We start from the raw sequence: 13,489 nt of genomic DNA, 5'->3' as shown, positions 1-13,489 counted from the left end.
CAATCAATATAATAAAAATAAGTAAAGGCACACGTCAAATATGGTGATAAAAGGATACAGATGGCTCTCAAGAGCCCTTTTCCTTGTTTGCATTTCTTGATCGAACGTCATTGACTCTCCGTCAATGTTCAACAATAACCAACCGTAGACTCCACTTTACTTCCATTCCTTCCACCTAACATTCCCCAACCGAGCCCGAAATCCAAACACTTGCATTGTGGTATTACTCAAGTAAACAGGAATCGAGAGTCTCTCATACTACAAGATTCCATATAACATTGCCCCAAGGCACATTAATTGGCACGACCAAGCCCTCGCCGGCTCGATTCAATCAATTACCAATGGGGTTGAGCTCATTGATAACATTTGTAGTCGTTGGAGACTCATCCAAACGACACCAAGTTATGCATTTCATTTCATATAACATCTCATATAACATTCCAATAACTTTTCAATAACATGTGAAACAATAAGTGAGAATGATAAAGTACACTGTCACTCCAATCAATTAACATTCAACATCTCAAGTTCAAATATCAAAGCCATATAATAGCACACAAGTGAGTAGTACACTCACCAAGCTAGCAAATGTGGTTTCATGCACTTCCGTCAAAAGAACGTTGTGCACCACCGTCACGCCCTAAAACATGCAAACAAATACAATGAGACTCGATAACGAGTCATAAATCAAGGCCAAACATGACCCCAATAGGGTTCCATAAGCATATACAAACATTAAAGGAAACCAAAAATTTCGGAAATGTAACTAGCTTTGGCCCTGAAAAAACAGTTTTTGTCCTCATTTTGCGGTAATGGTACCAATTTCACTACGATTATCGGATGATGGTACAAGACACACCATCTCGAAGCTAAAAGACAGGGCTACAACATCACAGAAGGTCACTCAACCCAGTTTTGAGTGCAAACAGGTCAAAAATGCAATATACTACATCAAAAACGTAAAACAGATTCACCAAAACGCATTCTAGCGGAAACATCATAACTCAGGCTCTACAAGTCCAAATCCAGAAATTCCAAAACCAGCTGAAATCTAAGAAACAGGGCTAAATTTCATTAGAAGGCCTCAACAACCAATTCGGAAGCAATTCCAGCCAAAACAACCCATTACAGACGCACTTCTCAATTTCGGGTAAAACCAGAACAGCAATAGTAATTTCGACTTATCTCATTCTACGCTACTCCGATTGACCTGAAATTTTGTAGGCACCTCTAAAATGTCATTCCCTACAACCTTCATGATTGCTAAGGATCTTCGTAAAAATTTTATTGATAAAAGTGCACAAGCTTATCAGCCGGAAGTCCGAGAAAGATTGCAGCGAGTCTTTTTTAGGGATTAGAACTATATGAGTACTTCCAATGCTTTTCGGGATGGGGACTCCGCACATGAATTCTCTAGCTGCTTGAAAAAATATCGCCTCTTATTATATCCCAGCAGTGGGTAAAGAAGAGACTGTAAGGTAAGTTCCTGCAAGAGCCTGTCATTTGTCACCTCGGTTACCAAAAGTGGAATATTCTGCAATAAGCTTTGAGCAGCTTGCTCATCAACTGCAACCGGCGTAGACAAGTGGCCCCGGAGGTAGTTAACCGCTTCAGTGCCAATTTCTTCTTCGTCTTAAATGCATATACCTAGCGAATTTTTGATTTGGTGGATGGTGAGTTTGGCCCGCTTATCGAGAAGCGCAGAGTGGAAGTACCGTGTGTTAGAGTCTCCCTCTCGTAGCCATTTGACGTGTGCCTTTTGTTGCCAGAAAGTCTCCTCATCAATCAGGCACTTAAGTAAGGTGGCTTTAGCGAGACTCCATTGTTCTCTCATCTGGTTTGTGTCTTCCTCCTCTAGCCGAATCTCCTTTTGCCCGACTTGCTCTTCCGCTACCGAGGTATTGTCAAAAATGTTCCCGAATACTTGCCTGTTCCGTTCACCTAGGGCCCATTCCAACCATTTCAGCTTTTGCGCGAAGAGAAACATGCCATAGCCTTCCATGGGTTGCGCCCAATTGTGCTTTGCCACATTCAAGAAATTCGAGTGTCGAATCCACATGTGTTGGAACTTAAAAGATCCCCTTCCCCTTGCACGATCATTTGCATTATTCACCAATAGAGGGCTATGGTCAGATGTTACCCTGTTGAGGTAGTGGAGTATCGTATTGGGAAACTGCTGCTGCCATGCTGCATTCATTAGGACTCTATCCAGGCGTTTCCAGACATGTCGACCTTGGTGAATACCTGTCCAAGTAAATCGACTCCCAGTGGCCGTCACAGGTTTTAACCCACTAGAAGAAATGCAATCCGTGAAATCATTCATGGCTGCTATTAACTTATGACCAAGCAAAAATATAAAAAATTAGAAAATATAATGACGTGCAAAGTACGTGTAGTATTACTAATACTCTATATAAAAATACCATGAGTCTTGATACTTTAAAGTGTAAGCAAAAAGTTGTGTTAATTTTCATTATATCCAAACTACCCTTCATCCATTAATCACACCCCATTGTATTTAAATTGCAATAATATTTACAAAAGCGTAACATTAAATTTGAGTTATGATAAATAATGATGGTAATTAAGATAAAATATCTAAATATAAAACTCTTTGACTACTATTGCAGTCCACCTAAAATTTTACTTTATATATATTTTTTATTTAATACAAATATCATTATCTTTACTATAAAAATTTGCTCTTAGGACATAGAAATCCTTGCTTGTGCTTTACGTGTGCTTTTCTAATGAAGTCTACTAAAAATAAAATAAAATACAAGTGAAGTAAAATCAACAAAAAAAAAGTGAAAAAAAGGTATGTGTAACTATCTATCCCAATAAAATTTTAATTAACAAAAATTAATACAGGAACAACTAGATGTGGTGTATAGGTTATATTCCATTATTAGCAAAAATGACACTCAAAAATATAAAGAGTCATATGCAAAGAATTTGTGTCTATTCAAATTAAGAAACATGCATCTAATTTCATATTGAACCATTTCATTAAATCACTTACAAATTCAACTCATGTTACATGAAAATAATAATGGTAGCACATGGAAATATTTATGCAAGACCTAAGTTTTACTATGAGAATTTAGGCACCCAAGTCGAAGGGAAAAATAAAACTGTTCATATATTCCATATATAAATTGATCAACCTATTCTAACTCTATAATCTCTCCTATAACAATTTTTTTAATTTAATCCCCAAACAAATAGGTAAGTAAAGGTGTTCAGATTGTCCATATTGTTTCAAATATTGATACTATGTCAAAGTCTATAATTTAATTACCCTATTCTAACTCTATTATTACAATTTGTTTGTCTTAGCAAAAAAACAGTACTTAAGCAAATTTATAGATATTGCCATATTGTTTGAAATATTAATGCTTATGATAAATCATTTGTATTCTAGTGAAATCTTGCTTTTTTAAAGTGTTATAGTTTGATTGTTCCAATTCACATTTTGGCTGGAAAGTGAGTTTGTTAGGAATAGGAGGAAGAGAGGGATAGTATAAATTTATATTATGATAGTTAAGTTAGAATTAGATAATGAATATAAAATAACTCATTTACTCTTATTCCTTTTTAAAATTGATGTTACATTTTCACGTTTACAATTTAAGTGTAATGATATTAAATATGTACAGTAAGTTTGATAAAACATGATTGAATTGATATTTGTTTGCTAGAGTTAAAAGATAAAAATTCTCTGAAATCTAAAAAAAAAAAGTCAGTTTTTGACTTAATGCATTCAAAAGAAATGATTAATGACAATGCAAATTATCAGAATACTATAGTATGCATTGGACAATCAAAATTATATTAAAAAAAAAATTTAGTGTCTAATGATACTATATTTTGTGACAGTAAAATCACGTGCAAAACATGTGAAGTATTACTAATGTATGAATGTGAAGGGTAATTAAACAAACACTGTCCAGACTTCTAGTTTTTTTTTTGTATGTATGTATAGAAGTGTTATAATTTTGTGAAAGTTTGCCAGGAAATCTAAAAAAAAATATAATGATCAGTGGAAATGAAAAAAGTTAAGTCATGTTTTTGTCTGAAAATATCTGCAAAAATACAACTCGTTATCTAGTCAAAGTTCTTTTAGTTTTCAACAATTCTCAAGTACATCGATCATAAAATCCAAAAACGAAAATGGAAAAAATGATATGGAGGATTTTTCAATATCAAAACATATGTAAAGTAAGATAGCACTTACATCCTCTAGCTTTTGGATGTCCAGAAATGGTAATCCCAATCGTAGTGTAAAATCAAGGTTATCAACTAGAGTACCCAAGGTCAAAGTCTTTTGCTTCACTATTAAACTTCAATTAATTATCCACGAATCATTAGAAGAAAAATTAGTTTGGTAACATTAAAAAAATTAATCTTAGAGGGATTTTTTAAGTTCGTTGATTGACCATTATCAATATAAATAGTATAAGAGCCGAGGAGCTCTTTAGCTTTGAATCAATTTTGCATCGGCCCTTGTGCAATTCACGTGCCTTGAACAATTGATGCGATGTCATTTTGGCTTGTAGTTTCTAAACAAAATTCAGTTCATAGTTCTTAAACAAAACCTATCTTTTTTCTTGATAAGTGCATATTTTGTGTGTTTTTAGTGTGTTTTATTACTTAGTTTTGGAGTGTTTTAATTATTTTTATAACTAATTAACTAAGTTTCTAGTGAAAATATACATTTTATGGTTTAAGTATCAAAAATTGCATTTCTATGGATTTTAATGGTGTTTTTATAGGTTTAATGATTCAATCATCAAATAGAGCGAAATGAAAATATAATTGGATGGTTGATGATGATTTGAAGTAATTTAAAAAGAATATGAAGTGCCAAATACTAAAGAGAAGAAATGCAATTAAGTATGAAAGAGGAAAAGTTAGACAGCTTTGACACCTGCTGATATTTTGGCTATATCTTGAACTACAAGCATCAGATTAGGTGATTCTTATGTCATTTTGAATCTAATACATAGCTCTACATTTCTTAGGAAGATATCAAAATCCGGTTCATGAGTTTTATAAGTCAAAATGTTGAAATACTTAAGTGCATTTTCATTGTCGAAATCTGAAATAGAGTTTTGACTAGTCAAGGGTATTTTGATCATTTCATGGTACACAAAGCTCTAAATTGAATGATTCTTGTTGCATTGGAAAGCTAACTCAAAGGACTACAACTTTTATGTTTTGTACAAGAGTTAGTTCGGCCTTCATAATCGAGGAAATATCAGGGGAATTTGGTACAAAAATAGAGCAAAGAGAAGACTTGACCAGAGATGAGCAAACCTGCAAAAAGGCAAAACGTGGGGTACCAAACGCGACCTTAGGTCGCGTTTTAGAGGTCATGTATTCTAAGGTCGCGTTTTAGAGGTCATGTATTCTTCCATTTCGGCTGCAACTAGCTCTACAACTTGTGCTATGTTCACACAAGCTTTTTGATCTATTTTTCTACAAGAATTTCGGAAACAAACCAAAAAAGCTGCCAAAGAAGCTTTAGAACTCAATTCTAGATTGTTTATGGACTCAAAGAGAATCTTAACATGATTTAACACTTTGTCTTTTGTATGGAATTCCTCTATAAATAGCAGCCTTGGACAGCGTTTTAACAACTTCAGAAGGTTAGAGAAACTCCACAAAAATATAGTCTTCACAAGTTTTTCTTAGTTCATTAGTATAGTATAATTAGAATAGGTTATCCTTTTTATGAGAACCCGAAAATTTTCTTATTTTTATCTTATTTTACTGGCCTATTTAATTATTTATTCACCTATTTTTTCCGATTAATTTATTTCAACCATTTTAAATCCATTTAGATGGAATGATGTCTCACTTATATATTTAAAACGTCCCGTTAGCAAATTTAATTTTTCGGAGGCTCGTTTAGTAAGGAATAACAAGTACACGATTTTTGAGGTAATATTTAATCCGAGAGTGCAATGACCTTGAAGATTTGAGGACTTATGTTTTATTTCTTAAGATAGTCATTTTATAAGTTATTTGCCCTAGAGTTAGTTAATTATATTTTAGTTGCGTGATTTACCCTTAAATTTCGCTTTATCGCACGCGAGGCAGAAGTTTGCGTATTTCGCGTCGAATCGACTAAGTGGAGATTTAAGAAATTTATACTAGACTACTAAGAGTGAATAATTACCATATTAAAGGGAGTACCTTGGAGAATTAGTGCACGAGTGTATCAAACCCGAGAGAAAACGGTGGTACGAAACCCTCGTGCGACCACTAGTGAGAGTTGATTTTTTGCATACAACTTAAAGTAGCTTTTTTTCATTCTTTCTCCCCAAGGTTCACTACACAACCTGTGAGAACCCGTAATTTTCATTTTCTAAGTTTTATTATTTTTCATGACTTGTTTTCTGCATTTTCGTGATTCGAAAATTTTTCTAGATAAATTTAAGGAGCAGATATAATTTTTAGATAATTTTTCTAGTATCAAATAGATTTTGAGAAATTAAGAGCAGATACCGGACGTGGGACCCACTAGATTAAGTTTTGAATACTGGAATTAATTTATCGGGTGTTAAGAGATAAGTAGAGAGTGCTAAGTGGATTGATATAAGGGAGACAAGGTAGGTGAGCATTTAATTAAAGGTGACAAGTGTCACCATTTGATTGGGCTACCTTAAGACTTTCTTACCATTGACTTAAATAACCAAAAATGACCCAAAAATCATCAAAATTCCTCCAAGGGTGGCCGACTTTCTTGAAGCTCAAAGGAAAGAAAACTCTTCACAATTTTGGTCTCCAATCTTGCTCAATCTCTCAAATCAACCGATTAATCTTCCAATTGTTCCATAAAACTCCTCCACTTAGTGATTTTGAGGTGATTGGTGAAGTTATTTGGAAAGTTAAGGTGGTCCATAGCTCTCTCTCTCTTGTTTTAAAGGTAAGTTGTGAAGAACCACCCTCCTTCTTTAATTGATGCTCAAATCATGCTTAGTGGAAGTAGAAGATGCAAATTTATGGATTAATTCTTGATTTGTGGTTGAATTGATGACTTTTTATTATTTTTGGGGAATTTTCTGTTTTAATTCAAGCATGATGGTGTGGCTATCTATGATGTATGGAAATGGTCTATAATGACTTAAGGAGGTGGGAAAAGTGATTAATTGCAACCAATTTCTGTTTTGGAAGAAAATTGGAAAATCTAGGGTTCTTAAGGGTACATTCTGTCCGAATTTTTAGGTACTAGATAGAGGCCGAATTGGCCTTAGCTCAAAACATGAAAGTTGTAGGGAATGACATTTTAAAGGTTCCTACAAAATTGCAGGTCAATCGGAGTTGTGTGGAGTGAGATATGTCGATTTTACTATTGCAGATCTGGGTTGCTCAGAATGTGAAAACTGCGCTTGTAATCGTTTGTTTTGACTGGAATTGGTTTGGATTTTGAAGTTGGTATCTTCTGATGAAATGTAGCTGGATGTCTTAGCTAACATATGCCTTTGGAATTTCGGCATTTGGACCTGTATAGACTGAGTTATAGTAATTACAGCATTATGTGATTTGTAAACCTGTTTTTAGTGTTTCCGGTTGAGTATTTGGCACATTTGACCTAGTTGTGCTAGGATTTAGACTGAGTGACCTTCTACATTGTTGTAGCCCTATCTTTTAGCTTCGAGATGGTGGGTCTTGTACCCTCATCCGATACTCGTAGTGGAATTTGTGCTATTACCGCAAAATGACGTCAAAACTGTATTTTTCCGGGCCAATGCTAGTTACATTTCCGAAATTTCTGGTTTTCTCTATTGTTTGCAAATGTTTATGGAACCTTATTGGGGTCATGTTTGGCCTTGGTTTATGACTCGTTATCGAGTCTCATTGTATTTGTTTGCATGTTTTTAGGGCGTGACGGTGGTGCACAACGTTCTTTTGACTAAAGTGTTTGAAACCACATTGTGCTAGCTTGGTGAGTGTACTACTCACTTATGTGCTATTACATGGCTTTGATCTTTGTACTTGAGATGTTGAATGTTGATTGATCCAAGTGAGAGTGTACTTTATCACTTTCACTTAGTGTTTCACATGTTATTGGAAAGTTATATGAAATGTTATATGAAATGAAATACATGACTTCAAATATTATCCATGAGCTCAACCCCATTGGTTATTGATTGAATCGAGCCGGCGAGGGCTTGGTCGTGCCAATTAATGTGCCTTGGGGCAACATCATAGGGAATCTTGTAGTATGAGAGACTCTTGATTCCGGTTTACTCGAGTAATACCACAATGCAAGTGTTTGGATTTCGGGCCCGGTTGAGGAATGTTAGGAGGAAGGGAATGGAAGTTAAGAGGAGTCTACGGTTGGTTACCTTTCAGACATTGACGGAGAGTCAATGAGACCTGATCAAGAATTCAAACGAGGAAAAGGGCTCTTGAGAGCCACCCGTATCCTTTTATCCTCATTATTAATGTGTGGCTTTATTTATTTTGGTAAATTGGACTGTTAAACTTGATGTATCCATGAACTTGGTTGCTTGAGTTGTATTCTCACTGGGCAATTAGCTCACCCCGTTCCTTTTGTTTTCCTTACAGGAATATGACTCTTTTGGAATGAATTTTGATAAATGGTTGCCGAATGAACTAGATGAATGACTCTTTTGTATTGTATATAAAATGGGACCCTAAATGTATCATTAGGGCCGTTTTCACTTTTGTTTTGGCAAACCATATATGTAGTGACTTTTGTATCACTTTTAAATGTCATTTTTGGTTTGTAAAGGCTAAATGTTATGTGGTATATGTAATTCGATGTTTGGTTGGGTTCGGACGAGTCGGTTACTATTCATGGCCGACTCCGGACTTCATTTTCTTTTATTTTGGGTTATTTTGCCCTTTTGCCTTATTTGCGCTCGTTATAAGTTCCGGCACGTGAAAGATCGCTCTATACTGCACCGTTAGTCCTGGCGAGAGCTGGGCAGGCAGTCCGCTAACCTCTTTGGTTCGCCTTAGGGGAAGGTGGGGCTGTTACAAGTGGTATCAGAGCCACGTCGCGTGGTCTCTGCGCGGAGTGAGACTGGGCCAAGTGGTGTTGTGGTCCTAATTTCATGAATATGTCTCAGTGCTCGTTTGAGCGTAAGTTATGAACCGGGCATGTGATAAGTGTATGAATCATTATTATGGGACTCGAGGAAGCTAGGTATGTATGTCGGGTAGGAATCTTTAACAAGGATGGTTTACTCTTGGGACCGGCCGGCTCGAGATGTGAATTATCTTAAACGAGATTCTTGCGCCCGGATACGAAAGATATGAAGGCCTAGGTTAGAAAGGATTTGGTGAACTAGAAAGGTGATTCTATGGATGACTTTATATGTACTTGACTGACTGTTCTGTATACATGTTGATACTGTTATGTGTTCTCTGTATATGTGTTATGTGTTTAAATGCTCGACGAGGGAGTGGAGTAGTTATTTGTTCTTGTTTACTTGTTCCTGTTTCGGGCTGCGAAAAGGAGGGGTTAGGTGCCCATTGCCCATTAACAGTATATTTATTTTGTGACCTAGATCGACTTAGATTGTATGGACGGCACACGTAGTGGACGGGGCCGTGGGCGCGGGAATAGGCAACCTACGCCAAACCGGGGTACTGGAGAAACCTCCTCTGGACCCCATCCTGAACCGAGAGTTGACCCTAATGTACAGATAGCTGCCGCTATGCAGCAAATGACAAACCTGTTGGCACAAGTGGTGCGGCAACAAGGCCAGAATCCAAACCCTAATCCTGGAAACCCTAGAAACCCTGGCAATCATGTTGAGAGCGAAGACAGAGCTCTGGAACGATTTCAAAAGTTTGCCCCACCCAAGTTCATCGGGGGACCTGATCCGGATGTTGCCGAAAGGTGGCTCGAAAAGATGGTCGATATTTTTGCCGCCCTGCACTATACCGAAGAACGGCAGGTGACTTTTGCCATTTTCCAGCTAGAAGAGGTGGCCCGCTCCTGGTGGAATGTCATTCGGCAAAAATGGGAGAGAGAACAAACGCCCAGGACTTGGGTAAATTTTATGAGGGAGTTTAACGCGAAATTCTTCCCTCCTCTGGTTCAGGAAAGGAAGGAAGATGAGTTCATCCGACTCCGCCAAGGAGCTCAATCGGTGGCGGAATACGAGAGCCAGTTCACCCGCCTGTCCAAATTTGCGCCTGAGTTGATTGTGACAAAGCAACGGCGAATTAGGCGTTTTATCCAGGGCCTAAACGTGGAGATTCAGAAGGATCTCGCAGTGGCTCAAATCAATGCTTTTAGCGAGGCCGTTGAGAAGGCCCAATGGGTAGAGAGTGCCAGATTGCAAGTAAGAAATTTCCAGGCGAAAAATCGAGAATTTTCTGGAAATAATTTGGGGCAGGGGAATGAGAGTACCCCTTCCAAGTTTGGGCGAGGAATTGGGGAAGAAAGGGTACCGGGAGTGTCACGAGAGAACCCATCACGAGGCAGCCAGTTGGGGAGAAGCCAGAGAGGAGGCTCGGCTTCTGCAGCACGCGGACCTTGCGGGTATTGCGGAAAGTCGAATCATTCTGAAGACAATTGCTGGAAAAAAGGAGGCAAATGTCTGCGTTGTGGAAGCGCAGACTACAAGCTTGCTACCAGCCTACTTATGACGCAAGAAGGAAGGGGAGCTCAAACTATGTCAAAGACCAACACGGGACCGGATAAGGGGAATGGAACGAAACCTAAGGTAGCAGCTCGAGTGTATTCACTGGAGCCACAACAGGTCCCCGATTCTCCTGAGATTGAGGAAGGTACGATTACGGTATTTCTGCGGAAACATTAGTAGATCCCGGTGTTACTCATCCATTTGTCAGTCCCAATTCTGATGGACGAAATAGATATCACGCCTACCTGAAAGTAGTAATCCTTTGGGGAAAATCATCGTTCGAGTCTTGGTATGGTTTGTAAGGATCGCAGGGTTTGGGTAGGAGAGAGAATAGTGTTCGCGAAGAAAAAAAAATCATGGGATATAAAAGGCTACCTGGGAGGTGGAAAAAACAATACCCTGAGCTATTTGTGAACCATGGTGAGAAATTTCGAGGACGAAATTCTTTTAAGGGGGAGAGAGTGTGAGAACCCGTAATTTTCATTTTCTAAGTTTTATTATTTTTCATGACTTGTTTTCTGCATTTTCGTGATTCGAAAATTTTTCTAGATAAATTTAAGGAGCAGATATAATTTTTAGATGATTTTTCTAGTATCAAATAGATTTTGAGAAATTAAGAGCAGATACCGGACGTGGGACCCACTAGTGCGATAAGTCCGGAAAAATTCGGCCATCTAGATTAAGTTTTGAATACTGGAATTAATTTATCGGGTGTTAAGAGATAAGTAGAGAGTGCTAAGTGGATTGATATAAGGGAGACAAGGTAGGTGAGCATTTAATTAAAGGTGACAAGTGTCACCATTTGATTGGGCTACCTTAAGACTTTCTTACCATTGACTTAAATAACCAAAAATGACCCAAAAATCATCAAAATTCCTCCAAGGGTGGCCGACTTTCTTGAAGCTCAAAGGAAAGAAAACTCTTCACAATTTTGGTCTCCAATCTTGCTCAATCTCTCAAATCAACCGATTAATCTTCCAATTGTTCCATAAAACTCCTCCACTTAGTGATTTTGAGGTGATTGGTGAAGTTATTTGGAAAGTTAAGGTGGTCCATAGCTCTCTCTCTCTTGTTTTAAAGGTAAGTTGTGAAGAACCACCCTCCTTCTTTAATTGATGCTCAAATCATGCTTAGTGGAAGTAGAAGATGCAAATTTATGGATTAATTCTTGATTTGTGGTTGAATTGATGACTTTTTATTATTTTTGGGGAATTTTCTGTTTTAATTCAAGCATGATGGTGTGGCTATCTATGATGTATGGAAATGGTCTATAATGACTTAAGGAGGTGGGAAAAGTGATTAATTGCAACCAATTTCTGTTTTGGAAGAAAATTGGAAAATCTAGGGTTCTTAAGGGTACATTCTGTCCGAATTTTTAGGTACTAGATAGAGGCCGAATTGGCCTTATCTCAAAACATAAAAGTTGTAGGGAATGACATTTTAAAGGTGCCTACAAAATTTCAGGTCAATCGGAGTTGTGTGGAGTGAGATATGTCGATTTTACTATTGCTGATCTGGGTTGCTCAGAATGTGAAAACTGCGCTTGTAATCGTTTGTTTTGACTGGAATTGGTTTGGATTTTGAAGTTGGTATCTTCTGATGAAATGTAGCTGGATGTCTTAGCTAACATATGCCTTTGGAATTTTGGCATTTGGACCTGTATAGACTGAGTTATAGTAATTACAGAATTATGTGATTTGTAAACCTGTTTTTAGTGTTTCCGGTTGAGTATTTGGCACATTTGACCTAGTTGTGCTAGGATTTAGACTGAGTGAACTTCTACATTGTTGTAGCCCTATCTTTTAGCTTCGAGATGGTGGGTCTTGTACCCTCATCCGATACTCGTAGTGGAATTTGTGCTATTACCGCAAAATGACGTCAAAACTGTATTTTTCCGGGCCAATGCTAGTTACATTTCCGAAATTTCTGGTTTCCTCTATTGTTTGCAAATGTTTATGGAACCTTATTGGGGTCATGTTTGGCCTTGGTTTATGACTCGTTATCGAGTCTCATTGTATTTGTTTGCATGTTTTTAGGGTGTGACGGTGGTGCACAACGTTCTTTTGACTAAAGTGTTTGAAACCACATTGTGCTAGCTTGGTGAGTGTACTACTCACTTATGTGCTATTACATGGCTTTGATCTTTGTACTTGAGATGTTGAATGTTGATTGATCCAAGTGAGAGTGTATTTTATCACTTTCACTTAGTGTTTCGCATGTTATTGGAAAGTTATATGAAATGTTATATGAAATGAAATACATGACTTCAAATATTATCCATGAGCTCAACCCCATTGGTTATTGATTGAATCGAGCCGGCGAGGGCTTGGTCGTGCCAATTAATGTGCCTTGGGGCAACATCATAGGGAATCTTGTAGTATGAGAGACTCTTGATTCCGGTTTACTCGAGTAATACCACAATGCAAGTGTTTGGATTTCGGACCCGGTTGAGGAATGTTAGGAGGAAGGGAATGGAAGTTAAGAGGAGTCTACGGTTGGTTACCTTTCAGACATTGACGGAGAGTCAATGAGACCTGATCAAGAATTCAAACGAGGAAAAGGGCTCTTGAGAGCCACCCGTATCCTTTTATCCTCATTATTAATGTGTGGCTTTATTTATTTTGGTAAATTGGACTGTTAAACTTGATGTATCCATGAACTTGGTTGCTTGAGTTGTATTCTCACTGGGCAATTAGCTCACCCCGTTCCTTTTGTTTTCCTTACAGGAATATGACTCTTTTGGAATGAATTTTGATAAATGGTTGCCGAATGAACTAGATGAATGACTCTTTTGTATTGTATATAAAATGGGACCCTAAATGTATCATTAGGGCCGTTTTCACTTTTGTTTTGGC

At 37.4% G+C, this 13,489-nt stretch overlaps 1 protein-coding gene across 1 annotated transcript; it reads right to left on the bottom strand.

Moving 5' to 3' along the window:
• Positions 1-1,360: 1,360 nt before the first annotated feature.
• On the bottom strand, positions 1,361-2,323 carry LOC140005256 (uncharacterized). Its single transcript, XM_072045965.1, has 2 exons — positions 1,648-2,323; positions 1,361-1,566 (listed from the first exon to the last, which is right to left on the bottom strand). Exons 1-2 carry the CDS (start codon positions 2,321-2,323, stop codon positions 1,361-1,363), a joined length of 882 nt encoding a protein of 293 aa, XP_071902066.1.
• Between the last annotated feature and the right edge of the window lie 11,166 nt (positions 2,324-13,489).

Source organism: Coffea arabica, chromosome 1c, assembly GCF_036785885.1.
Source record: "Coffea arabica cultivar ET-39 chromosome 1c, Coffea Arabica ET-39 HiFi, whole genome shotgun sequence".
NCBI classification, from domain to species: domain Eukaryota; kingdom Viridiplantae; phylum Streptophyta; class Magnoliopsida; order Gentianales; family Rubiaceae; genus Coffea; species Coffea arabica.
The sequence above is the reverse complement of the archived record's forward strand: the minus strand, read 5'-3'. Positions and strand labels throughout refer to the sequence as shown.

Excerpts from the sequence above, each read along its gene's own strand:
- LOC140005256 (XM_072045965.1), bottom strand. The coding sequence starts at position 2,323 with ATGAATGATTTCACGGATTGCATTTCTTCTAGTGGGTTAAAACCTGTG. Across the intron at positions 1,567-1,647 it reads CCAAATCAAAAATTCGCTAG|TTGATGAGCAAGCTGCTCAA; the intron begins GTATATGCATTT and ends CGCCGGTTGCAG.